Source organism: Prunus persica, chromosome G3, assembly GCF_000346465.2.
Source record: "Prunus persica cultivar Lovell chromosome G3, Prunus_persica_NCBIv2, whole genome shotgun sequence".
Classification (NCBI taxonomy): domain Eukaryota; kingdom Viridiplantae; phylum Streptophyta; class Magnoliopsida; order Rosales; family Rosaceae; genus Prunus; species Prunus persica.
Genome location: NC_034011.1, coordinates 23422253 through 23449969, shown reverse-complemented (window position 1 = coordinate 23449969; position 27717 = coordinate 23422253). Strand labels below are relative to the sequence as shown.

Here is a 27717-nt window from a genome sequence, read left to right as displayed (position 1 = left end):
ATTGAGAAGCTGTCTGAACCACTCAAGACTTTTGTGCATCAATTGTCTGCTATCCATATTCCAACCAAGGTTTCTGAAGCATTGAAAGATCCTAAGTGGGTCCAAGCTATAAAAGAGGAGATGAAAGCTCTTGAGAAAAATCAGACTTGGACATTGGAGACTATACCACGAGGAAAAAAGACTATCGGATGTAGATGGGTGTTTACTATAAAACACAATGTAGATGGATCTATCGAGCGATACAAGACAAGACTTGTGGCAAAAGGGTACACACAGACCTATGGTATAGACTATGAAGAAACTTTTGTACCAGTTGCAAAGTTAAACACCGTCAGAGTCTTATTGTCCCTTGCAGCTAATTTGGATTGGCCATTACACCAGTTTGATGTAAAGAATACTTTTCTACATGGCGAACTCACGGATGAGGTGTACATGGACATTCCTCCTGGGTATAATACTACTCAGACTGGAACAGTTTGCAGGTTACGAAAAGCATTGTATGGATTGAAACAATCACCACGTGCATGGTTTGGACGGTTCACCATGGCAATGAAGAACAATGGTTTCAAACAGTGCAACTCAGATAATACTCTGTTCTTGAAACATCGAAAAGGGAAGGTAATAGCATTAATAATCTATGTTGATGATATGATTATTACTGGGAATGATAAACATGAAATATCACAGTTACAAGACTATCTGGCTACGGAGTTTGAGATGAAGGATCTAGGTGGACTCAAGTATTTCTTGGGAATTAAGGTGGCTCGATCACAGCAAGGCATATTTCTCTCTCAAAGAAAATATGTCTTGGACTTGTTGACAGACACAGGAATGCTAGATTGTAAACCTGCGGACACTCCTATTGTTCAGAATCATCATCTTGGAGAATATCTGGATCAAGTTCCAACTAACAAAGAAAGATACCAAAGGTTAGTGGGAAGATTGATCTATTTGTCACATACTCGACCAGACATTGCTTATGCGGTGAGCGTTGTCAGTCAATTTATGCACTTTCCAAGTGAAGACCACATGAATGCAGTTCTTCGGATACTTAGATATTTGAAGTCTGCACCTGGAAAAGGACTTATGTTCTCAAAGCATGGTCATCTAAATATTGATGGTTATTAGATGCAGATTGGGCAGGTAATGTAATAGATGGAAAATCCACATTGGGTTACTTCACATTCGTGGGAGGTAATTTGGTAACATGGAGGAGTAAGAAACGGAATGTAGTAGCTTTATCCAGTGCAGAAGCTGAGTTCAGAGGCATGACTAAAGGGATTTGTGAACTTCTTTGATTAAGAAAGTTGCTTATTGAACTCGGGTATAAACCTACATCCACAATGAATCTCTTTTGTGACAACAAGGCTGCTATAGTCATTGCACAGAATTCGGTTCAGCATGATCATACTAAACATGTTGAGGTGGATCGACACTTCATCAAACAGAAGCTTGAGGCTAAAGTGTTTCAGTTTCCTTTTGTGAAATCCGAGGATCAATTGGCAGATATTTTGACAAAGGCGATTTCCAGTAAAGCATTCCACAATACACTGGATCAGTTGGGCATTAACGACATCTATGCACCAACGTGAGGGGGAGTATTGGGGTGACTTGTGGATATTGACTTACTTTCCTTACACACCAAGAATTTCTATTATAATTGTAATTGATTTACTTTAATTCCTGATTTTCTACTGTAAATAGATTTAGGAATTTATTATTTACTTGCCCATTCAAGTTTCGTTGTATTATAAATATGACCTCCTACAAGGAGAAGAATACACAGAAAATTCCCACAAACAAATATTCTCTCATAGTTTTCATATTTAGCATTTAAAGCATGCATGTACTGAATAGAAGCCTTCAAATATGACATCAAACCCTTTAGGTCTATTATCAATGTTTGTACCCTAATTGGCCAAGTAACCAACTCAATTAGATCAATCATGTGTCACGTATTTAGAGGCAATTGCACTAGCCAATGAAGTGTTGTCGTGTGTCGCCACCAAAATCAATCTCAAGAAGTCTCATATCGAAGTATTGTAAAAATAGAGACTCTCCCTCACTTTAAAAAGGAGATTACTCTCCCACTTTGGATCTCTTTGAATACTCACTCTTTCGGATCATGGCTTTTTTTATTTATCGAAAGGAAGTGATTTTCATTAACCAGAAGCCTTGGTTACAATAAAGTCATCAAGAATACAATTCATTAGCCATGCAGGGCCTTCTTCTAACCAATAATAAGGACCTTGTTCATGTAAAGCAAAAATGGGCAATAGCATGAGTCACTTTGTTACACTCCCTAGATCAAAATTGGACTTCCTTCAAAGAAAACTGCACGAGCAAGTCTCTCGCATCATCCACAATGTTGCCAACAGTAGCCCAAATAGTCTCCCCTGAATTAATCATCATAACAACCTCAGAAGAGTCAATTTTTATGAGAGAAAAAACTAGCAGTTGTATCAAATAAAACTCCTCTATAGATCGCTTGCAAGTCTGTAGCTAGAATGGAAACCCCGCGAAGGTTTTGCATGGCTAGGGCACCCATTAAAACTCCAGAATCATTACAAACAACTGCACCAATACTACGCAAGCATATTGAGTTGTCAGTAGCTCCATCAACATTGAACTTATAGAAACCTTCAGGGGGACAACTCCAAATCTCATTCTGATTAACCCCACAACCACGTGGTTGGTTTTGAGATTTATGAAATTCTTCATAGAGCTCAAAACTCCTCTCAAGAAGATGGGTAGGATTATGCATACCTTGACCATGAAGATTATCATTTTTAGCTTCCCACAACATCAAACAGATGTAAGCAAATTGCTCCAACTCAATAGAAGACAAAACTGTTTACCTTTCTCAAAGAAATCAATGAAGCTCAACATATGCCACTGCTCAACAGCAAATCCCAACAAAGAAAGCCTCCATACTTTCTTGCTTAGTTTGCACTCCCATAAAGCATGGATAAGAGATTCATTGGACTTGCCACAATGAAAAAAAAAACCTTTTGGGATTACTTTCCTACTCACAAAATGACACAAGTGGGGAGGATATCATGAGAGGCACGCCACAAGACATGCTTAATTTTATTTGGGATATGAAGGCTCCAAATCAATTTCCAATACAATGCCATTTGAGCGACATTGGAACCACCAACACCACTATTAAGATTAATGGTTTTCTTCTGCACAGCAACTTGATAACCAGATCGAATAGAATATTTTTCATTCTTAGTAAAGAACCAAATCTGCTGATATGTACGTGGATTGCAACTTAAAAGGATGCTTTGAATTAACTCCACCTCATCTATAAAATAAATAAATAAAACACGACTGTAAAAGACTAACATTCCAGGCAGAAATGAGAGGAAATAAAATCACAAACCTTAAAATTCGTTGACAAAGAAGGAGGTGAATATAGTTTAAAAGTAGACGATCTGGGTTTCCATTTATCATTGTAAACATCAATCATCTTACCATCACCCAGACGCCAATAAAAGCCTGCATCTAATAAATCTATTCCCCACAAAATAGAACTCTAAACAAAAGAATGAGCTGAACCAAGAGTAGCATGTATGAATCTGAGTTAGGGAAGTAACGCGCCTTAAGCATATGAAAAACAACGGAATCATGGTTTGGAGCATCCGTCAAGCCTATTTACAAACCATAGCTTGATTGAAGCATTCAAAATCCTTCTACTTAAGCCAACACTTGTATCATGTAATCACAACTATTACATTAATGTGAACACCTATACTTATGTGGATGTAACCTATTCGGGTGCACCACATATATTTGTGCTTGTTTACTCCTTTTTTGTCATTCATCCTAACATGCTGAAGAAAGTAACATGTCGAAGGCCCTCACCTTCCATCTAATCTTGTCGAAGGACCCTAGCAACCGAAAACATGGAGGATAGAGAAATTGATTGCATGAAAGAAGGGTAAAAGGGAGAATGGATTGGAGAGATTGAGGGAGCTATCAACATGGAGGAGGTCTGATGCCCAACTCGTAGGCAGAAGAAGAAAGGTGAGACAAAGTTGGAGTCATTTTTAAGCCATGTTTGGTGTTTTATGGGATGGATTGAATTGGATAACTCATTAGAGTCATGGCTTTTCCAGGAAAGTGACATCAAGGTATACAACATGTTGAGAGTAAAATTATATGCTTTCCAATTTTACTATATGTGCAAACTTACCATCTTATTGTATCATGCCACACTGAATAAGCATTGTTTTTCAATATGTGTACTGTGGCATGAACCTCAAAACTGGTGGTGTTGCACCCAAAGTGTCTATAAGTTATATAGAGCTAATCTACATAGTTTGTGCTTATTGCTCCCCTAGGGTCATCATAATAAAATGATGTGAATAGTGAATTTGAGTAACTTTTGTGCTTCAAAACCATTAGTTTCTACCTTATAGGGGTTGTTGGATGGGAAGTTTCCTTAATCACCTTTCAACTGGATAGGCAGACAAAATCAAATCCTTAATTATTCTAAATCCTTTTGTATTTGGGTTTGAAAGTTTGCCATAATTCTCATATTATTTTGCGATTATGTTACTTTAATTGTTATCTTTTATTGTTGACGATTTAAGCAGATTGATTCCCAAGCTAAATGACAATGAAATACGAAAAAACAACCTAGGGAAGAAATATAGTCCAAATGTGATTCTATTTATATTTAAAATATATATTTTATGTTAACTATTGCATTTCTTAATGGAGATATTCTTTTATCTTGTCTCTTCATTAATTTTGACCATGGTCGCAGCTCAATGTGCAATAGCCAACTACTATTAAGGGTCAGTTTGGGATTGCTGTCACTTTTGAAAAAAAGTTGCTTCTGTTGTACTTTGAAATTAATTAGCTGTAAAGTAAAGCAGCTACATATTTGGTAAACAACATTTTTAAAGTGCTATTAGTACAAATGTCTGTCATATTCAGATTTCATCTTTAGGAAGCTTCTGCTTGGAACATTTGGGGAGGATCTTTATCTCTAGATCATCATATCTAATTTACTTATGACAATTTGTCTTTATTCAAGCCATTAAAATTTTCAGTCTATATGTAATGTCAGTGTACATAAGAATGGTTTCTTCCCCTATTCTTGTGTTCAATATACCTATATGCCCTTTTGATGTATGATAGTATCTCTTTACAGATCGAAGACGACTTGAGATGCTATTTCTCATCTAACACCTTGTTTGAAATCTTATTTAAAATAGTTCGTACATATATATATATATATATCAATGCCATATGACGACCTTTGATACTTTCAATTTTTTTTCAAAACTCTTTTCTTCGTTGTCTTATTAGACTGTTTTGTATCCATCAACAGAGAATACAACACGAACTGATATATCTCATAGCAGAAGGGCAGGGTTGTCAAGTGCAATGAGAAAAAAGCTATCATTGGATTTAGTTCATAATTACGATGGTTACATTTTAGAAAGTAAATTCTTACACAAGCAATTTTATACCATGAAATTCAAGATTCTTTTATCCCCAAATGTTGGTGGATCCTATTTTTTGTTGTTGTATTTATGGGTTTAACCAGTATTATTTCTTATAAATAAAATTCATTTTTTATTCTTGCATAATGGGCTAATAGCTGAAAATCATTAGAATTAGAGGTGTTGGAAAGGATTTAAATTCTCATTCCCCAATATCATAAATAAAATAATTGAAGAAATAACTCTATCCTAATTTGCAAAAGTGGTATTTTAGCCCTAAACTCTAAAATAACATGACAAAATTGTATATTTTCGGTTATACTATTTAAATATATTACTTTAACGGTACATCCATGCGGCTCAAAGATAGCCACTTGGCTATACTCTTTAAATTCATTCAAAACGTACACGAAGCTTGCACTCGCAGTCACACAGCCATTTCGCTTACAAACTTCACAGAGCTTCTCTCTCTCTCTCTCTCTCTCTCTCAACTCAAGCTTCGATTTTTTTTTCTTCCGTTTCGGCTGCTGCGTTGATTGGATTGGATTGGACTCTCTCTATGAAAACCATCAAATGTCATTCAGCTATTGAAATCTCCACTAAGATAACAACTCTGATGCTATAAGTGAGCTAGGCGACGCCTAGGCGGACTGGGCTGATCTAGGAGGCGCCTAGGCAGCTCTAGGCGGCCTGGGGTGATCTAGGCGGCCTAGGCGGTTCTAGGCGGCCTGGGCAGGTATTCTTGCATGCATCCTCTGCAAATGATCGTGCAAGTATTCTTCTTAATAGTTACATTCTGACTTCTTAGTGGTAGTACTTGCGTAGAATAAAAGACGAGTGCTTGTGCGAATTGGGCATTCTGCCTTGCTTATATTATTACATTCTACATCCAGCATATGAGTTGATTAGTTAGAGATATATTTATTTTTGTCTGTAAGGACAATATGCAGCACTTGCACTTAAATGGTACGCTAATTGTTTCTGAAAAAGGCGCAGCTTTGATTTATCTAATTATTTATTTTTAACAATTACTCTTTGACTCGGATGATTAGTTCCTTAAGAAAGTAGAGTTTCACCTCCTAGCCTCTTCTCATATCTTTTGGGTTCTTTTCAGGGTTTATGGTTTGATGGGGATTCTTCCTCATGGATGATGCGATGCATGAATGTTGAACTTGCTGACTCGATAAGCAAAAGAGGAATATTCAGCGTGCAGCAACTATTGTATCTCCCCAAGGCAACTTTGCAGACCATGATTGGAAATTTTCCTGCTCAAAATTGTATCAAGTACGGACTTCTAAGATAGTTGACGCATGGCTGACTAACCCACTGGTCAAGATGTAACATGACCGGACAACTTTTTGATTGGGCTGGGTAGGTTATTGAAATACAAGTCAGTTATTGGCTTTCAGGCATGTTAACTGATTTCAGTAGCTTTGCATCTAGAATATTTTGTTCTTCTAGGATCTGCACCCTTTTCCACGCATCGAAGTGAAATTAAAACTTCAGTGGAAAGTCTCGCTCTTTAGACATCACACTGGTGAACACCAATTTCAGGCAAGAAAGTGGAACATCTCAACATGGGAATTATATGCTCTCATCAGAGTATCTTTCTCTGATCACTTGGTTATTCACATAGAGTTACCATCAACTATGGACAAGAAAATGGAAGGCGGCTGAAGATAAAGCAAGGGCTACACTGTTTGGATATTATGGTACATAATTGAGATTTCATTTGGATTTATAGGTTTTGCTTTCTGCTATATCCAATGGGGGGAAAGACAAACACTATACTGAATATTTTGCAGGTCTTAATTTTGCTGTGTATACATTTCCTCCTATTGCTTTGGCTATTATTGGATCATTCTACTTGAATTTGAAGCCAAGGGAGTTAATAAGAAGGTTGTGCATGTTATTATGTCATTGGGTTATGATCACTCAAACTTCTACTTGTGTGCTATAATTCTGATAGCAGAAAAGGGAGGAAATTGACTGCTGACTTCTCAAATCCATTGGTAGTGAACACCCTTCTGGGTGTTTTAAATCCACTCTAGAAATACTAGCAATCTTCCTCTTTATCCCCTTCTTAGCTTGGAATTTTTATGCATGCATCTCAAATGATTTCAAGAACTTGAAGCCTGCTAAATCACTAATGCTGAATTCGTGAGTTCTAAATCCGAAAGTTTTCTATTTCGAACATTTAGAAACAAGAACTTCATCATAATTGATGCTTAAATTGTATCTCAGATGGCAACTCAAGTACCTAAATGTGGCAACTCGGTTTGGTTTGCTAGTAGAAGTCTGCCTGGCTTTTCTTCTTTTCCCTATATTAAGAGGTTTGGCCTTATTTCGGTTGCTTGGCATCCAGTTTGTAGCTTCTGTAAGATTACCATATATGCCTTGGGACTGCAATGATATTTTTTGCCACTTTCCATGGTGCAAGCACTTTGTGCATTTGGGGGTCAGCCACTTTATCCAGGAAGAGGTAAATCCTAGTCCTTTTTCATTTGGATCATTTCAATCATTTGATTTTCTGTTCAGTGTAAACTCTGCTGTATTATTTTGGTACTGGCATTATTTAGTTTTGCTGATCTTTTTGGTGCAATTCATTCAATCATAGATATGGGAATGGCAGAAAACCGGGTGGATATACCTTGCTGGGGAGATCTGTCTGGTCACAGGGTTAGTGATTTGGATCACATCACTTCCTCAAATAAGGAGAAAACAGTGAAATATTTTACCACACACACCATCTCTACATGGTTTTTCTGGTATTCTTCTTGTTTCATGCTAGAGACAGTCACTTCTACATGGTTTTTCCCGGAATTTTTCAGTTTGGCCTTGACAAGCTCCTTCGGATCATACAATCTAAACCCGAAACATGCATTCTTTCGGCACGAATCTTCCCCTCCAAAGCTATAGAGCTTATTCTACCAAAAGATCCAGGTAATTTTTCTAGACCTTGTTTACTAACCTGAAGTTTTCTAAAATTGGAGAAATCATATGACACATCACATTCCACTAATTGCAGGGCCCAAGTACACACCAACAAGCATTATATTTGTGAAGGTACCAAGTATATCCAAATATGAGTGGCACTCATTTAGCATTACTTCCAGCTCTAGGGTTGATGACAACACAATGTCTATAATGATCAAATCCGAAGGATCAAACTAGGCAAGAGTCGGATGGCAATCAGACGAAGTACATACCTATTGCAGTAGAAAGCCCTTATGGACCTGTCTCTATGGACTTCCTAAGGTGCATAAAAAATTAACTTTTCATTATAGAATATATATTGTTAAACTGCTAAGTGACGATCAATTAGCATCTCAAAATCTGGTTAACATGAATCTGAAATCTTGTGCAGATATGATAGTCTACTTCTTGTTTCTGGAGGAATTGGAATAACCCCAATTCTGAGCATCATATAGGAACTTGCTCGTCCCAAACAGCAGCATAAACAAATTCCTACCAAGAATGCAGCTGATATAAGTTGTGAAGAAGTCCCAAGACATTTGTCTGTTGAACTCAATCTCACCTCTAATATTTGGGCAGCCAGCAGAAAAATGCCTTCTGAAAGTTAAAAGTTTTGTGACCCAAAAAGAGCAGTCTAATGCAACAGTAAGAGAACTAGTAAACGAGTTTTCTCAAGTGCAAACAGTGAACTTTGGTACAAAGTTCTTGAATTTTTCAATCAGTGGACTCGAAAACTCACTTTGGATGGCTACCATAGCTGGAATTTCCTCTATCCTGTTTCTCATCTTTCTCATTATGTTCAACCACATTTTTGTTCCCTCCCAAAAAAATCCCACCAAGGAGAAGACTCCATCTTGGGTTGCAGATCTTCTTATCATATCTTCCTTCATTCTGGCATTAATTTGCAGCATCTTCGTAGCCCTTGTTATAAGATGGAGAAGGCTAAAGAAATAGATTCCTCCTACCCTCCAAAAACAAAGCAAAGCTTTAGAAAAAGGGTCAACACAAGCAAGTGATGCTCTTGAGGAACATGAAATCCATTTTGGAGGCAGGCCTAACTTTGAAGGTACTTGGATTCTTTTTTTATCCATGAAATCTTTTCCAAGTTCCAAACCTTTAAAAATTCCTTGTTCTGGGTCTGGCATACAAGACAAGGATATGTTTCTAACATTTGTTGAATTCAGCGGATATCTTTGCAAAGTTTCCAGATGAGACAGGTGGATCTGATATTGGAGTGTTGGTTTATGGACCTGAGACTATGAAAGAATCAGTGGCATCAATTTGCCAGAAAAAATTGTGGAGCTAAGAAGCATTCCACTCCCTCAATTTCACACTCTAGTCTCACACCAGAAACCATAATAAAAAGTGAAGATAATAACAACTAGATTTCCATCCAAAATAGTATACTAATCAATCAACTCTAGATATTTGGTATTTTAATCAACAGGTTTGTGTCTATCTAGATTGATCAGTTCTTGTAATTGCTTCTTAGGCTTCCAAGATAATGAATTTGAGCAATGTACATATATATATATATATATATATATGTTGTGTCTCTTTGTAGTATAAATATGAACTTTAATGATTGGAACTTTGCTTTTTCTCAGTTTCTTCCACTACAGATAGTTTATTTTTTATGGTGTGGAAAAATGGGGAGCACTCACCCAATTTGGGAAAATGTGGAATAATGTCTATCTAGATTAAAATTCAAGTTGTCAAAGAGCAATCAAATAATTATATCATAATCATGTTGGTTAATGGTTACAGGAAGATCCATGAGGAGCCAAATCTTTCATTTAAAAAAAAAGAACAGATAAAGGAGGAGCCAAGTCTAATTCAATTTATTATTATTATTATTATTGTGAAAAAAGGGTGATTTTATTAGCACCCCAAAATTTGCTCTTTGCACCCCACATTTTCTTTATATCCCACTAAATTTTAGTAAAATTTAAAATTACTCACTACACTCCATTTTTCTTCCTAAATTACTCCATGAACCCCATTTCTTAACTTACCTTGTTTCGGTGGGAGTTCACCGAATTTGTTTCTGTTTTACAGTGGCTGTCCACCGAATGTGTTTCGTTTTTCAGTGATAGTTCACTAAATTTGTTTCAGTTTTTCAATGATAGTCCACCGAATTTGTTTCCTTTTTTCAATGGTAGTCTATTGAATTTGTTTTTTGTTTCAGTGATTATCTATCAAATTCGTTACTGAGTTTTTAGATATGAAGAGGACTCACAGAGGTAAAATTATAAATTTGTTATGACTTCCACTTTTTCAATTTTGTCCTTTTTACTAAGGCATTGAATTCAAATTCATTACAGGAGCATGACGAGCGTATGTTGTCTTTTACTAGGCCGCTCGTGGCATTAGGGGAAACAATTGCATTGTGTACAAGACCTTCCTAAGTTTATCAAGCAATTGAGACCTTGTAGCAGATTTTAGAGGGTACAAACATACGGTCTATCATGACATATCAACGTCGTCATGGTTAACTGGCTTGCTAGCATGCCTCTATTAGAACTCATGAAACTTTTGTTGTTTTGATTAGTTATTGCATGTTTGTATTAGAACTCATAGAACTTTGGAACTTTAGAACTTTAGAACTCATTCAGACCCTTATGAAGTTTGTCCCACCAAAAAAATGAATATAAGAAAATAAATAGAATTATTATATTTATAATCTCAATTCTGTAGTAGGTGCATTTTCGTTAGTCATTAAGATGACCGTATCTGTAGTAGCTACATTCTCTACTCCCTGAAGTTGTTGAAACGCATCCACACACTCTTGATACCTCGAGTACAAATGTGTTACATTGCATATGTCACTTTGTTCATGCCACATTCTAGAAAGTGGTTGAATAGGATGATCTGGAGACAAATGAACCTACAAAACAAGAATTCAATAATATACGTATAGAATATAAAATTACACTATGTAGCGTAAACAAATAAATTCATACCTGGACATAGTGATCATCATCAACTAAACCAATGGCAATCCCATGTAGCTTGGTTTCGCTTGATTGAACTGAGAATAGAAGAATTAAAATCACATTATAACATGTGGCGATAATATGCCCTATATCAGGCATGGTCATCCAACAAAAGAATGGTGCAAATCCATTACACATTCTGTTCTAACATTGTTTCTTTCAGTAGGGGCGTCACCTTGTTTTTGTTCCTTTAATGGGAGTAAGGTCAAAATGGCTTGCATTAAATTTTTAGTCAATAATAAGTTACTGAAAAAATAAATATATTTCAGTTCGTTCCCACTGAATTGTAGGTAAAAATTCGATAATACACCACCGAATACTGTTCTATGTTACAATGGATCTCCACCACATCTTAAGTTAATGGTCAGTCAAACACAACCGAAATAAGTGCAATGTTTCAATGGGATCCCACGAATTTTCCTATCGCATTCGGTACTGGTGTGCGAAACGCAATCAGCGGCCATCATGAAATCCTAAACTATAAAAATGCTAAAAATATAAACTCATACCTCATTCGAAGCCTCTCTAACTTCAGGCTCACCCTTCATGAATAAATACAAGATATTTTTCACTAATATAAGCATATAAATCTCGTTAGGATTGTAAGAACATGATGGTTTGAGAAAAAAGTCTAACTATAATTGCAGGAACATATGTGGGATGTAGTGAACAAATTTAATTTTTATTTTAAATAATTTTTATTCTTAACAGTAATTATGCACAAAGATAAAATAGGTTATTCATGTTTAAAATTAATATAGGGCGCAAAGAGGAAATAATAAAGCGACAATAAAATCACCCTAAAAGAAACTCAACAAAATGGACCCTGTTTGGCATGCCTCACTAAGCCTCACTGGACTGGACTGGGTTAAATAGTCCTTAAAACCTATGTTTGGTAAGGGAAGGGATTAAGTTAAATGAGATTATATAGTCCAATGGGAAAAAAAAACGTTGGACTCGCTTGTTTAATATAGCGAGCCCAAAACTGGGTTCGCAAAATAGCGAGGATGCTATTTTGAACACACAGTCCGGCTGAATACCACCTCTACCATCAAACACACGAGCCCGAAACATCAAACATACCACCATCACCACGATGCCACAACCATCAGACCACCACCATCAAACACATAACCAGCCACCACATACCCAATCGAACCATCACCATCACCCAATTAGTCAATCAAACCATCATCACCAGCCACCACATACCCAGTTAAACCACCAGCACTACCCAATCGAACCACCACAACCATTAATTAGTGGAACTAGAAAGAGAGAGAGAGAGAGAGAGAGAGAGAGAGAGAGAGAGAGAGAGAGAGAGAGGGTGAGAGAGAGAGAGAGAGAGAGGGTGAGTTGATGGTTGAATCTGTAGTGGCATGAAGAGAGAGTCAGAAGGAGGGAAGGAAGAAGAAAAGATAAAGGAAAGAATAGGAAGAATGAAACAAAGAAAAACAGAAATGGCATGGGAATGGAAAGAAGAAGAGAGGATGAAGGAAGGAAAAAAAAAAAAAAAAAAAAAGAAACGGGCCTGGGAAGAAAATACAGAGGAGTGAAGATGAAGGAAGAAATGGGGGAAAAAAGGGGCAGAGAAGAAAAGAAATAAGAAAAGACAAAGAAGAAAAGAAATCAGAAAAGATAAAGAAGAAAAGAAATCAGAAAAGATAAAGAAGAAAAGACAAAGGAGAGAAGAGTATGGATGAAGAAAAATAAAAAGAAATGTGACAGTTTTAGTCTTTCAAAAATATTAGAATTTTATTTATTTTTACGCTAAAATTCTTAATTAAAATTAAAAAATTTAAAAAATTATTATTTTTATCCAACACAACACCAAACATAAGTCTTCACTATTTTCACAATCCAGTTTTTTAGTCCGACGCAACACCAAACGTAGGTCAGTACTTAATCCAGCTTAATCCAATCCGAGCTAATCCAAGACAGTCCTAGGATTTAGTCCGGTCCATAACAGTCCGCCGTACCAAACGACCCCCCAGAGAAAGAAAGAGCGCAGACAAGGAAAGCAGTATGGTCCGACGTGGACTAATAGTCCCACGCGTCACCTCCTAGTTTTACAGTTTTTTTTTTTTTTTTTTTTTTGGGTTGGTCAATCAGTTGAAAAAGTTGAAAGCCTGAAATTCTTTCGTCCGCCGTCACCTTCGTCCCTCAAGAAGCAGCCCGCAGAGTAAAACAGATCCAAATCCCAAAAACCTAGAGAAACCCTTTTTGTTTTCTTCCCAGAACCCTAAATTTTCTATCTCTGAAAGATTTCAGAGCTGAAGGAAGAAGAAGTAATGGGGGCGATTCCAGTGGTCCGCTTCCCGATCTTCAGGGCAGTGAGAGTGATAGGAGTGATAGTGGCTGCTCTAGTGCTCATCTGGACCATACGTTTCCGCGGAGGATTGGCTCTCATCTCAGACAACAAAGATCTCATTTTCAATGTCCGTTTCTTCCCAATCCTCTTCTTCTTTCAATTTCTTTTCCTTAAAGTTTTAATTTTGATTTTTCATATATTGTCATTATATCTATTGGGAATTCATTTTGAACCTTATTTTTTGGGCAAATGGTTGATGGGTTATTTAGCTCACTTCTTCTGGGTACTGGTTATATCACTTAATTTGTTTTAATGCTCATATTACTGTCAATATATGCAAAAATGTTTCTTTTCTTTACAACTTTGTATCTTTAACTTGTGACATTAGAATTTATATGGTTCATTATCATCTTGAGCTGGAAATTGATGCTTCTTTGATCTAGGAGAAATTCCTCTTTGTAAATTAAGCATTTGGTTCATTCCCATGACAAATTGATAGAGCATTACTCTCTCTCTAAATTGTTTAACTTTTTAGTGTTCCATGAACTTATGGTTGTTTTGTCACTTGTAGGTCCATCCTGTGTTGATGGTGATTGGACTGATACTCTTAAATGGAGAAGGTAAATTTTCTGTTCTTATGGCGCTTGGCCCAGTATCTAGTTACTGATTTCTCCATAATTCCTCTCTCTCCCAGTAATCTTGACTTAAAATTGACGTGACTGCCTTAGATGATTATATACGCCAGTACAATGAGTTTAGTAGAGCATGCTAAGGATTATAAGAATGAGTTTCGAACTGTTAGTGAAGGTCACATATAGTTTCTAAGTGACCTTTTACACTTGAATTTGATTCACAGACTTTCTTAGTCAATTGCCTTTGAACTTACAAGAGTTTCCGTAACTATAGTTGAATGTTAGAACTATTCTTGGTGGGTTTTAGATGTATTTAGATATTTTTCTTTTCCTGCTTTTTCTAAGAGTTATGAGAGAGCATTATGTAGATTTTTAGTGCATCTTGTTCTTGATAGCATATAGCTTTATTTCCTTTGCTTGTATGGACTACCTATATGTTTACCGAAAATGATTATGAATTAAAACCATCTCTAAAATGATGCAGCCATGCTAGCATACAAGACAGTTTCAGGAACAAAAAGCTTCAAAAAACTTGTTCATCTTACGCTACAATTCCTTGCCTTTTGTTTAAGTATTATTGGCGTATGGGCTGCTTTGAAGTTCCACAATGATAAGGGCATTGACAATTTCTACAGCCTGCATTCATGGTTGGGTCTAGCTTGCCTATTCCTCTTCACCCTCCAGGTACCGTCATAGATACTATTTCTTCTTCTTTTCTAGCCTTAGAAGATAGCTTCTATCCACAATTACTTTTATCTGGTTTTCACCCCCATTTTCTTTTGCACAGTGGACTGCTGGTTTTGTAACATATTGGTACCCAGGCGGCTCAAAAAATAGCAGAGCTACCTTACTGCCATGGCATGTGTTTGTTGGTATTTATACTTACGCCCTTGCTGTTGTTACTGTAACTACTGGTATTTTAGAAAAAGTCACATTCCTTCAAACCAACCACATAATATCACGCTATTCAACTGAGGCTTTGCTGGTGAATTCTCTTGGAATATTGGTCGTTGTGCTGGGAGGTTTTGTGATTCTTGCTGTTATTACTCCCACCAATAATAATAGAGGCGACGTTCTCAGAGGATCGATAGAGTAAGCACAATTGTACTGTCTTATAGTATATAAGCAGACCTAATTTTACTCTATATATGGATTACAGGATTTTGTTATTGTCAAAAGATTAATGTATTAAAGTAACAATTCCGTTTGTTCAATTAGAGTTGAAGAAGGCTCCGTTCCTTTCTCATTGTCTGTTCATTTTAATTCACATCATCTTTCTTTTCGCAATGCGTCTTCATTATTCATGTCTTGGCGGGTTCCATTGTGTTCATCTGCACTTAGAACGTGACCTGTTCAGACAAATATTTCCAGTAAGCTAAGTGGCCTCTTTGTTCTTTGGTCCATAGAATATTCTGGCTTATGAACATCAACTTATTGACCAAAAAGAAAAAATCAACCTGGGCGTTCCTTTTTCTTCTTAGAAAAAGCTTGTTGTAAAAGCCTTATATTTTTCTGTTTGGCCCTGTAAAATTGTATAAGAATAATGATCGATTGACGTGTCTCCGCATGGTGGCACTTCATTGCCCAACATTAAACAATTCTACTCTCGCAGATTTGGGAGTTGGACTTTTGTTTTTAAATCCTGATCTGGTGGCTTAGCGAAAGGAAGACAGATCCCAAACCATTTATTTAAAAAAAAAAAAGAAAAAAAAAATAAGAACAGATAAATAAAAGATGGAACCCATGAGTACGCATCCCATAATAATCCCAGCGAAAGCAAAGCATGGTGCATATACACGCAAGTACAGCATACAAAACTTCTGTCACAAGAACTTACGCGTCTAACTTGTTTCTCAATCTATGGCCAAAGAAGAAAAAAGAAATTTGTCTCAATCCGGTGAGAGATCAAAAGCTAAAAAGAAACTTCTGGCTCTAGTCTTAGACTCTTATCGTTTGTTAAATGCTGCTGACACTGAATCACTGATTTCAGCATGCACACACAATTTTGGAGAAGCCTCACGAATCACGATCCACTTCCGAGGAGGCACTTTCACGATCACATCCATAAGTGTTCTCTTCGGTATTCACGCACAATGACGGGCACACTTGTGGGTGGAACCTAAAATAACCACAAAATAATCAAGTCTTTTTCCCAGATAAAGTGGTGAAACTGATAATCCACAAAAGAAATCTCATGAGCCATCAGTCATATGATAAAGAACTAGAATGCAAGTTCAAAATTTGGAACATAAAGAATTGCGAAACATTGTCTGCTCTTTAGGTCTTGCAACAATAATTGAAGAAAAAATTGATTTACCATGCCATAATCCGTGATTATCATTGAAACATAATCTGAAGGAAGTGCGTCATAACTGCCATTAAGAAGTCAAAACAGGACTGCACAGTTAGTAGGGGGAAATCAATAACAAGTCAAAATAAGTCATAACTGCCAATAACAAGCACATCACTAAAATGATAAACGCTTTACATCAGATTTAGGGGTTGAAGATTTTCACAATTAGCTTGACCATCCAAATAGATTTCCTCCCTGCCAGGAATCTTTGAAATGGCATCTGGATCACCTGCAAGAAGTGGAACAATTACCCGAGAATTCAAGCAAGAAGAGCAGGAGACTTATCAAAAACTGTCAGAATGACCATAAATTTTTTTGATGCTAGGAGTGCATACCAAGCTCGTTGGAGCATATAGAATCAAGCTGTACCCTTTCATGAAATTTATATGCCTCACAACATACTAACACAGGTACACGGAATGCATGAGCTACCATAGCAACACAAGCAGTCCCAACCCTTGAGTAAACTGTTCCATTAGACAGCACTGAAGAAGCACCAAGAAAAACTCGAGTAACTTCATGCATGATATAGGAAGCAGCATTTATATGAGTGTAAGTACAGCTGAGGCCCTTTCCCACCAACCTACGAAGTAAACGCTGGCCTTCAAGCTTTGGACGAGAATCTACCACCACAACACGAAACTGTTTGCCAAGCTCATGGGCATGTAACAGTAACATTTCAACTGCAGAGGATGACCCATATGTTAGAAGAACATCACCATCCCTGATTTTGCTAACTGCATGCTTTACAATCACCTTATCTGCAAGTATGATCTTCTCAGTTATGAACCGTTCAATTTCTGACTGGAGAGATGCTTTTGCTTCTGACTCGGACATAGACAAAGGTAACTTGGCAATTCGGCTCTTCAGAAACCGAATTGCATTCCCCATGGTGACTGAAAGCGGCCTGCACTCGATAAAAAATGAAACATAACTACTTATTTTTGCTGTCAAATCCCTACTGAGGTTTTTCTCAGGTGGTGTTGAATAGTCTTTAATGGCCTCTTGAAATGCTAGAAGCATGGCTATACAACGAGCATTCCCACCAGATATATCTCCTGATAAATACTGTAACCCAACCTGACATTAATACAGAAAGTAAAAATTAGATAGAACCATAATTTCACACTTTGATCTCTGTCATAATCACACCATAACAAGCTGATATAACGTACCTTATAAACAGCAGGGTGCACGGGGTCAAGTTGGAAAAACTTAGACTCGAGATCAGGAAGCTGAGTTCCATGCTCGTATTGAGGCAAATGCCTGAACAGCTCAACCCTATTCCTGGCCTCAGTTTGCTTGACCACTGAACGCCTTTTCGCCTTCTCTACACGACTGGTATCATCATATTGCATTCGTGGATGAGGAACTTCTTTCTTTCTTTCTTTCTCCGGCAGGCGTTCGCCACCACCCTTCTTCTCGGAAGCCGCCACAGATGTTTGTGACACGAGTTTCGTGGCCTTGGATGGTTTCACATTCGCTGCTGCCGAAGTAGAAGCAGTAACAGTAGCAGCAACAGAAGGTGTTTTACTTCCGTCGGCTAATAACACAATGCAAGGTAGACATTCATAATCACTATAAGAAAATAAAATTCATTGAATTCAATTACATTTCTATTAAAAATTGTTTGTGATTCACGAAATGTAATAAAAGCCTAGAAAGAGTGTACCTTTTGCTGCGGCCTTAGCTGCTCTTTGAGCTTCTTGAAGAGCCCGCCTTTCGGCTTTCGTGGTTTTCTCTTTGAGTGGCTTCGAATTGCCACCTCGCTCGCTTTGCGCTTCCACTGATGCACCTCTACCTTTCTCTGCGTTTTTTCAATTTTTGGTATAGTCAATTGCTTAAATAAAATAAAACTAAATTAAATTACATTTCTGGTGAAATCAAAACAAATGGTAATAGGAAAATTACCAGAAATACCAGTAATGGGCATCTTGACCACGGAGACCGTCGTTAAGCCACTCGCGGGAACACTACTCGCCTTCACGGCAGCCGTCAGATCGAAGCCTCCGCCAGGAAACGAAGACGACGTCGTTATGCCCGCAGCCGCTCTTACCGAATTGCCCCTGAGTGCTCGACCCGGCGACATAACGACGTCGTTCAGGAACTCACCACTGCCCATCACCATTCCGTACGAGGACGACGCCGTAGGAGGCGAGGCGGGGAAGAAATCAGAAGAGTTGTTGTAACTCCCGGCGGGTATGGAGTCTCGGCGGACCGGAGAGGCGGGGACCGCAGGGAAGGGAACCGGACGGGGAGCGTCGGAGTGACGTGGCGGGGGGATCATAACCGGAGAGAGGGAGTTACCGGAGGGGGAGATGTGAGAGACCGGAGGAGAGGAGGCGGCGATGGGCTCGGGCGAGGAGAAGAACCCCACTTGTCGGACCTTCGGGTTGCTGACCGTGCGCGGAGGTCGGCGAGTGTCCATTTGAGAATTTTCAGTCTGGACCGAGGGTTTTGAGGGTATGGAGAGTGGGTTTTGGGGGTGTGGAGAGAAAAGCAGGGGGATTTGTTTTGAGGTGAGAAGACAGCAAAAAGCAGCTCAAAAATGCAGAACGCAAAGGGAGAGAGACCCACGTTTTTAAAAAAGAGTAGAAGAAGAGTGCCAATTTCCCTTTCGTTTTCAGATTTTTTATATTTTTTAATATTATCATTATGAAAGGAAGAACAACAATTGTGGTTGCTTCTGCCATTAGAGTGGCTCCAGCGAAGGAGCCCAGCCCGAGGCAAGGGCAGAAAAAAAAAAAAATTTCGCTCCAGCGTGCAGCCCAGGCCCGGGTTTGGTGTGGGACCCACCAACTCGGGCCAGCCCGAAGGCCAAACCAGCCCCAGGTCCAAAACGCGGGTGCTGACGTCAGCGCTGGCGTCACGCTGACGTCAGCTAGGGCTGTCAAAAAATTTTTACCGTTGGCGCGTGCAATGCACGCGCCAACGGTAAAAAAATTTTGAATCAGCGCGCGCTGACGTCAGCGCTGACGCCAGCGCCAACGGTAGGCTGCCACGTGTCGCGCTCAGTGCCTTCCGATCTGCTTCTCCTTTCTAATCCAACGGCTGAGGCTTTTTTGGGTGAAAAAAATATGAAAAAAAATTCTAAAAAATTCTGGTATTTTTTTCTATAAATACCTATCAATACCCTTCACTTTCAACACCAATACTCTTACATTTCATTATACTTCTACTAATATTCACTCTTTTTACACAACATTTTCCTCTTTTTCATCTAGCATTTTGATTTCATATTTTTATGGCTTCTTCTATCGAAACCGGAGGGGCTTGGAGCACAATGGAAGATGTTTCTTTGTGTGAGGCTTGGCTCCAAATTTGTCATTGTCCCGTGTCCGGCAATGAAATGAAATTTTTTCATATGTGGAAAAAAATTCATGCCGAATTTTGTGAAAAAATTCCGGGGTCTACTCGTACGGAGATGGCATTATCCAGTAGGTGGAAAATTCTCAATAAAGAGTTGGGAAAATGGAGAAATGCCCTAGCAAAAGCGATGGACAACTATAGAAGTGGGCAAAATCGTACTAACGAGGTAAGTATTTTATAATTTTTGTGTTATTAAGTTTAATCTCCTAATATATATATTTTGTTAATATTGCTTACATTTTCAATATGTTGTATATATTTTGTTAATATTGCTTGCATTTTCAATATTTTGTTAATATTGCTTGCATTTTCAATATGTTGTATATATTTTGTTAATATTGCTTGCATTTTCAATATTTTGTTAATATTTCTTGCATTTTCAATATGTTGTATATATTTTGTTAATATTGCTTGCATTTTCAATATTTTGTTAATATTGCTTGCATTTTCAATATGTTGTTAATATTTCTTGCATTTTCAATATTTTGTTAATATTGCTTGTATTTTTAATATGTTGTTAATATTTCTTGCATATCCAATATATTTTAAATATTTATTGCATTTCCATTTTTTTGTTCAATAGATGATTCAAGCACAAATGTGGTTCGGTGCAACCGGGGGTGGCAAAAAAAATTTCACCCATCATGAATGTTGGGAGGTGGTGAAATTTTGCAAACGCTTCGTAATTATTCCAACGGGTCCGGAGGTTGTGTTAAACGAGACGCCACTCCGTGATTCAATGACATCGGATTCACCTCTTGATTCTCCTATGAGTCAAGACTCACCCATCGAAAAGGAGCCGAGGCCCATTGGCCGAAAGGCCGCGAAGGCAAAGAAGAAGGGTAATTCAAGCAATCAAAATTCACAATTTTTGGAGGAAATTGCAAGGCAAAACGGCATAAGAATAGAAATGGAGCAAAAACGCCAAGAGCACGAGTTGGCCCTTGATGCTGAGTTTGCACGTGAAAGGGAGTATTTGCGCAAAAAAGATATGGACAAGACAGATCGGGAAACCATGGCGATGAATACAAGTCATATGTCCCCTGAAACAAAACAATTTTGGAAGCTAGAACGAAGGGATGTTATGAGAAGAAGACTTTTCCGGGATGATGGGCCTAGCAACACGGATTGGTTAAATGATGGAAACCATTAAATTAGTTAGCATATCTTTTATGTATTTGTATTTTAGTTGTTTTCTATTAAAGTTGTTATAATTCATGTATTTTATTTTATTAGTAATTCATAATGACTTGTATTACATTTCATTATTTAATAAACAAAGCATTCAATAAATTACCTTTTTATTCAACATATTCCATACTTCAAACAAAACATAATAAAATTAAAATTAAAAGTACAAACAAGGCACAATAATAAAAATAAAAGTACAAACAAGGCACAATAAAAATAAAAACACAACCAAACCATACTAAATAAAACATAAGCAAAGCATCTATTCTCCATTATTAATCTTCATTGCCTTTCACCGCCCATAGATGCTCCATCAAGTGAAATTGACGCATTTCATGAATATACGAAGATTGCATCTCCGTATATCGATCTATCATTCGGGTCATCAAATGACCATCCCTCACCAACGGTTCCGGCTCAAACGGTTCTCCATTTGGCCCCATGGGCCTTTCATAAATCCGTGTCAAAGCCGTGTTCATTGGATCCGGTTCGTAGACCTCTAAAGCATCATAATCGTACTCATCCTCCACAATCATATTATGGAGGATGATGCAAGTCATCATAATGCTTCTGAGGATCTCCTCATCAAACATGCGGGCCGCACCTCGAATAATCAACCACCTGGCTTGAAGGATGCCAAAACACTTTTCGACATCTTTTCTGTATCCCTCTTGATATGTAGCAAATAATTTTTGCTTCTGGGATCGGGGATTTGGAATGGTTTTGACAAAAGTCGTCCACCTCGGGTAGATTCCATCAGCTAGGTAGTATCCTGTCTGGTATACTGTATTGTTGACTTCATAGGTGACATTGGGGCCCTGACCTCTCAATACATCGTTGAAGACGGGGGATTGACCCAGCACGTTGAGGTCATTTTGTGATCCTGCAACTCCGAAGAAGGCATGCCAAACCCATGTGTCGAAACCAGCAACCGCTTCAAGGATGATACTTTTTTGGCCTTTTCGATTTCCATAATCACCTTGCCAGGCAGTTGGGCAATTCTTCCATTGCCAATGCATGCAGTCGATGCTACCAATCATTCCAGGGAATCCTCGAGCTTCGGCTTTTTGCAGAAGCCTTTGGAGGTCCCTGGGAGTAGGTCTACGCAGGTAGTCCCTAGTGTACAGAGTTTCAACAGCTTGACAAAATCTTACCAAAGCCTCCAACGTAGTGGACTTCCCCATCCGGGCAATCTCATCCACCTGATCAGCAGATGCTCCATACGCCAACATTCGTATAACAGCTGTAAGCTTTTGCTCCGGAAGAAGCCCCAAAACCCCAGCAGCATCACACTTTTGAACAAAGTATGCATCATAATTGCAAATATCATGCATGACTTTATTGAACAAATGAGGTTGCATTCTAAATCGCCTTCGAAAATCAACATCAGAGTACAAAGAAGTTGGGATAAAATAATCTTCCAAAAGATTCTTACCCCTAGAATGCCTATGTCTTTCCACATTCCGGCGGCGGCCGGCTTGTGAACTATGGCGGCGACCTTGGTTCTCTTCTTCTTCCAAAGCCACTGTTATGAGAACTTGCTCATCGACTTGTCTCTGCAACTCATTGACTTCATCTGCTCTACGGTTTCTCTCTCTTCTTTCTCTCTCTTGTCTCTCCAAGCATCTCCTAAATTCTTCCATTCAGAATGAATGAAGTATGAATTATAAACTCTCAGAAATGAAAATATAGAAAGATGTGGTGTGAGAGGTATGAGCTGAGACTCTGGTTTTATAGAAAAATTTGGCAAGATAGACATGCCATGTGGCTTGATTTTATTGGATGAAAATCATATCTGAAATTTGAAATTCATCCGAAATTTGAACCCAAATTTATCTGAAATTTGAACCCAAATTTATCTGAAATTTGAATTTTGAAATTCATTCGAAATTTGAACCCAAAAATTTATCTGAAATTTGAACTTTGAAATTAATCCGAAATTTGAATCCAAATATCTTATCCGAAAATTTTATCTGATTATGAATAGTCTTGACACGTAGGAATCCGAAAATCTTATCTGAAAATATTACCCAAATTAATTATTTTCATTAAAAAATAGGAGGAAAAAACAAAAAAGTGAATAGTAATTGCCATGGCTAAGGGCAACGGGTGGAGAAACGATTTACTATTTGCAAGGGCAACCACTATTCACGTGAATAGTGCTTGCCCTAGCTCCACCCTTGCCATGGCTAAGGGCAAATGGGTGGAGTTGCTCTTAGGCACTAGACACAGGGCCATTGACGATGACCCATCAAAGATACCCACTAGATTCGTTCTTTCAAAATTTTGGAATATGATTTTAATCATTTGATGATTGCCTAAATGTTTTATGTACATGATCACATTCATCTAAAAAGGAAAATACTTTTGCAGACATGGATTAGACTAGTTTATCGTGATAATGAGTTAGTCTCTTATACAGGTTTGAATTCTCTCCTCGTTTTAGTCTCTTATACAGATTTGAATTCTCTCCTCGTATATTAATATTTCTTACAAAAGAGTATCGCCGAGCGACTATACTAGAATTTTTTTTTTTTTCAAAAGAGGTTATTGTCGAGCGGTTATGCTCGATTTTAACACGTGGCGCTAATCGCAAGGAGGGTCATCTTTTTTATATATATAAATCGTATCGACGCGCGGCTATACTCGGCTCTTTCTGATTTTTTATTTTTTTTTAAGTATAGCCACCCGGCTGTACTATGTTGACACCAAAGCGCTAATCGCAAGGGCCATCGTTTTATATGGAGAGTATAGCCGCGCGGCTATACTTGGTTTCCTCTATTTTTCTTAAACCGTATAATCCCAAGGCGGGTCAACTTTTTATACAATATAGTATAGTTTTTTTTTTTAATAGAATAGCCGCACAACTATACTTATTTTGACTCGTGACCCTGATCGCAAAGAGGGTCATCTTTTTTTATATATAAACAGCTATACGCAGTTTTTTTGAATTTTTTCAAAATAAAATCGAAATATCAAATACGAGAATGTAATTAGATAATGATACCCAAGACTACTACAAAGTATCTGTAACACCACATATCCATGAACTAGATTTTGAACTCACAGGGTGACTGCCAATCACATCTTAAAAACAACATTGACACGGAAGTATAAATCCATGAATAAAAATCACAAGGTTACTAATCCCTCTTCTTTCGGCAATGACGTACTAGGATCACATAAAACTTGGGGCGACTGGACCCTTTGACAGCCCGAGGCGAACTTCCATTGCATGATGTGTGTCTACAGGCCGGAGGGTTTCAGATTCACGAGGGTCTGCAATTGGCACAATGAAACATATAAAAACCAACACAACCAAAAGGTTAATGGGGCAAAACAGCGAAGCACCAAACTTCTCTTAGGCATTGTTCAAGAAAATGTGATTGGCTAAAGAAATTTGCAATAAACTGAAGTGCTCCTGTCCCATATTTTATTAAGAAGATTTCACCTTCTTATAATCTTGGTCCAAGATTCTTGGATTCTATATGCATAACCCTTCTTAGAATCTAGCTTTTATATGTATACCCTAAAATGAAAATTCAAAACGTATGTCTACCAACTGAACTCTGGGGAAATCAGACTAGAGCAGTATGAAATTAAAACCGCATAATCCAGTTCTAGGGATAAAAAGATTCACTAGTTTAGGGCAGAAATTTGACATTTTTTACTCAAGAAAAATTTTCAATTTATTACTTACTGATCCCTAATTGTTAAGACTCCAACTGATGAAAACATTAGACGAATTTAAACAAACTTTTCAAAGAGATAACACTGAACAGTTAGATCTTACAAAACTAATACCATTAAGTTGGTTTATGAAGAGTGTTTTCTTACCATTCAGGTAATCCTCAAAGCCAAAATCATCTAACCTTCCAGTCATAGCCTCCAAACCCAGCATTGATGAAGGAATTGCTCCAGCAGGCCTCTGAAATCTGTAATTGTTCAAAGAAATACATACAAAACGAAGGCTCAAATGCAACTCTGAGTTAATATATTTATTGAAGTAGAAGTAAATAAACACTCAATGTTTGATGGTGCATTACTGCATGTAACACAAACAAAGATTTGATTGATGCTATAGCCTCCAGAAATGTTAGCAGTATATGGACTTCAGAACAAACTCAAACTTCAAATCAAACGATTCTATAAGATCTTTGACTCATACTCAGTATGGATATACAATAAAACTAAGTAATCGCAATGAATATATAAAAACACCCCAAACTTAAAACGAGTAGGTGATTTCCTTATCTATATGGTATAGCTTGAATGCTATCGAGCATGGCAATGACATCATTCATCCAGTTCAAATTCACCTCAATAAAACAGATATGTTAAATGCAGAGATGGAAATTGTCGGCTCATCCCTAATAGAATTAAATTTTCAGCTGATTAGTGAGACATAAAGATGCAGACAGGGCACTACCTAAGAGCACAATCTGTATAACGAGAGTAACACCTACAAAGACAACCGATAACCAATTTCTAAAGCAAAACTTTCCTACTCAACAACCGTTATAAATAACCAACAACCAATAATCACACAAACTGTATAAAGAGAGTAACACCTACAAAAACAAAAACACTAACAAACTTCTAATGAAAAAATTTCTTACTCAAGAACCCTTATACATAACCAACAACCAATAATCACACAAAGGACCCCCAAAAAAACTATTTATTCAACTGGGTTTTAGCATAACTGGGCGTTAGAAACCATGGTATTATATATTTTAAAAAAACCCAACTTGCCAACATAGCACACACATTTTCTTCTACTGTAAATCATAACAATTTAGAGTAACCCATTACAACAATTCATAACAGCAGTCAGAATTTCATACCGAGAAAGGATTTGCCTTTCGAGATCCATCTTCAGTGGAAACGCACTTCCATAAGTGTATCCCAAGACTTTCCTATTAATCTGCTCCTGCTTCATCTTTGCCTAAACCCAACGAATAATTAAACACAAATCTCCAAAATTGACCACATATCTTCAATACTAAACAAGCTGCAACAAAACCCCAAGAAAGAGAGAGGAAATACCGATTCGTAAGCAGATTCGAGAGGGTGAGAGCCAACGAGGTCGCTCTTGACGCCTTGAAGTCCAAATCGAAGCGCATCGTTTTGGACTCCTCCGATTTGGTGCTCTATTGTCTTCGGTGCCTCCATTTTTCCTTTCTCTTCTCCTCCTCCTTGTTCTTCTTTCTCAGCAAGCAATGTGTATTGTATTGTATAGAGTCTACAGACTTTCGCTACAAATTATAAATAGGAGAAAGAGAGTCTTTTCCCCTTTTTCTTTCGCTCTTAGCTTTAATTCTTTTTTTTTTATTAATTATTTTTTTTGGGCCAATTGGGTTTTAGCAACGAGCCTATTTGGGCTCGAACAGGGCCCATTCTGATTAAGTTGGACTTAAAACTTGTTCGTGTTTGCTTGTTTGGGCTAGGTTTTCGTACTAGCCCCTGTTTTTATGAAGCCCCTTGTGTAATTACCATAATCAGTAAAATATGGGATTGGTCGTAATTTTTGAAACTCTTCTAAAAATCATAGGGTGAAAAATTCGGCTCGTATTTTACTTTTTACTTTTTACTTTTTATATTTGTATAAGTGTATTACTACAAAAAAATTTTTAAAAAATGTGTATTATTCTTGAAAAATACTAAGCGCAATGCGCAAATATTATCAATTACGACCAATGATTGTAGACCAACTACCACCAATTAAATCGTTACCCTAGAACAGTGGCGGATCCAGGAAGTTTTGGAAGGAGGGACAATAACATTTTGATAGGACGGAATTAAAAAAAATTAAAGAACATATTAAAATGATTATTATAATGAAATATATATTACAATAGCTATAATCAAGTAATTGAAACAAAATAATCAATCTTAAAACTATTTTTATCTAGGCTGAGTTGCTAAAGAAATAAGAATAAGCTAGGGGAGGTTTGTAGAATTATACATACATATATGCTGCAGTGATAACGATTTGGTTTTAATAGATTGGTCAAGACTCAACATTTCACTTATGTCATAGTTTGGGAAGGAAAAGGAGTAAGGTTTTGTCACTTTTGTCAGATTTGTTAGATTTGGTTTTAACTACTTGGGCTGTAAGTAAGGTTTTTATTCATTTATTGTTTCTTTATTAATTTTGTCAGAGTTTGGGAAGGAAAAGGAGTTTTATTTCACCAAAACGGTAGAGTTTGACTTTTAATAAACTTCAGTAAAACGTGCATTTCATTCAGCAAAAACTAAAGAACGACGTCGTTTGTGAAAAAGAAAATTAGGGTATATAGTTATCTTCTTCCCTTCCTGAACCATCGCCTCAGCCTCCATTAGAGACACCTCTGCAACACATCGTGCACCTCGCATCGCCTTGAACCATGCTATTATGTGTAACTTGCCAAACGATTGGCTCCTT

At 37.5% G+C, this 27717-nt stretch overlaps 3 protein-coding genes and 1 pseudogene across 3 annotated transcripts; 2 read left to right on the top strand and 2 right to left on the bottom strand.

The window, feature by feature from the left end:
* Nucleotides 6622-9046, top strand: LOC18782567 (annotated as a pseudogene).
* Nucleotides 13529-15633, top strand: LOC18781731 (probable transmembrane ascorbate ferrireductase 2). The gene is made up of 4 exons (XM_007215850.2): nt 13529-13872; nt 14317-14365; nt 14862-15061; nt 15165-15633. The coding sequence occupies exons 1-4, from the start codon at nt 13726-13728 to the stop codon at nt 15471-15473; spliced, it is 705 nt and encodes a 234-aa protein (XP_007215912.1). The 5' UTR covers nt 13529-13725; the 3' UTR covers nt 15474-15633.
* Nucleotides 16104-19394, bottom strand: LOC18782595 (translation initiation factor eIF-2B subunit delta). Its single transcript, XM_007214946.2, has 7 exons — nt 18642-19394; nt 18403-18537; nt 17906-18273; nt 17066-17810; nt 16866-16959; nt 16695-16749; nt 16104-16496 (listed from the first exon to the last, which is right to left on the bottom strand). Exons 1-7 carry the CDS (start codon nt 19156-19158, stop codon nt 16434-16436), a joined length of 1977 nt encoding a protein of 658 aa, XP_007215008.1. The 5' UTR covers nt 19159-19394; the 3' UTR covers nt 16104-16433.
* Nucleotides 24243-26553, bottom strand: LOC18783325 (cyclin-B1-2). The gene is made up of 4 exons (XM_020559670.1): nt 26340-26553; nt 26138-26238; nt 25128-25225; nt 24243-24569 (listed from the first exon to the last, which is right to left on the bottom strand). Exons 1-4 carry the CDS (start codon nt 26463-26465, stop codon nt 24469-24471), a joined length of 426 nt encoding a protein of 141 aa, XP_020415259.1. The 5' UTR covers nt 26466-26553; the 3' UTR covers nt 24243-24468.

Bases quoted from the DNA above. Each gene is read 5' to 3' on its own strand.
- LOC18781731 (XM_007215850.2), top strand. From the start codon at position 13,726: ATGGGGGCGATTCCAGTGGTCCGCTTCCCGATCTTCAGGGCAGTGAGA. The intron at 13,873-14,316 runs GTCCGTTTCTTC...TGTCACTTGTAG, and splicing joins ACAAAGATCTCATTTTCAAT to GTCCATCCTGTGTTGATGGT. The intron at 14,366-14,861 runs GTAAATTTTCTG...AAAATGATGCAG, and splicing joins GATACTCTTAAATGGAGAAG to CCATGCTAGCATACAAGACA.
- LOC18782595 (XM_007214946.2), bottom strand. From the start codon at position 19,158: ATGGACACTCGCCGACCTCCGCGCACGGTCAGCAACCCGAAGGTCCGA. The intron at 18,274-18,402 runs GTACACTCTTTC...TTGTGTTATTAG, and splicing joins AGCTAAGGCCGCAGCAAAAG to CCGACGGAAGTAAAACACCT. The intron at 16,960-17,065 runs GTATGCACTCCT...CACTTCTTGCAG, and splicing joins TATATGCTCCAACGAGCTTG to GTGATCCAGATGCCATTTCA.
- LOC18783325 (XM_020559670.1), bottom strand. From the start codon at position 26,465: ATGGAGGCACCGAAGACAATAGAGCACCAAATCGGAGGAGTCCAAAAC. The intron at 26,239-26,339 runs GTATTTCCTCTC...CGTTGGGTTTAG, and splicing joins TCGAATCTGCTTACGAATCG to GCAAAGATGAAGCAGGAGCA. The intron at 25,226-26,137 runs GTATGAAATTCT...GAACAATTACAG, and splicing joins GAAAGGCAAATCCTTTCTCG to ATTTCAGAGGCCTGCTGGAG.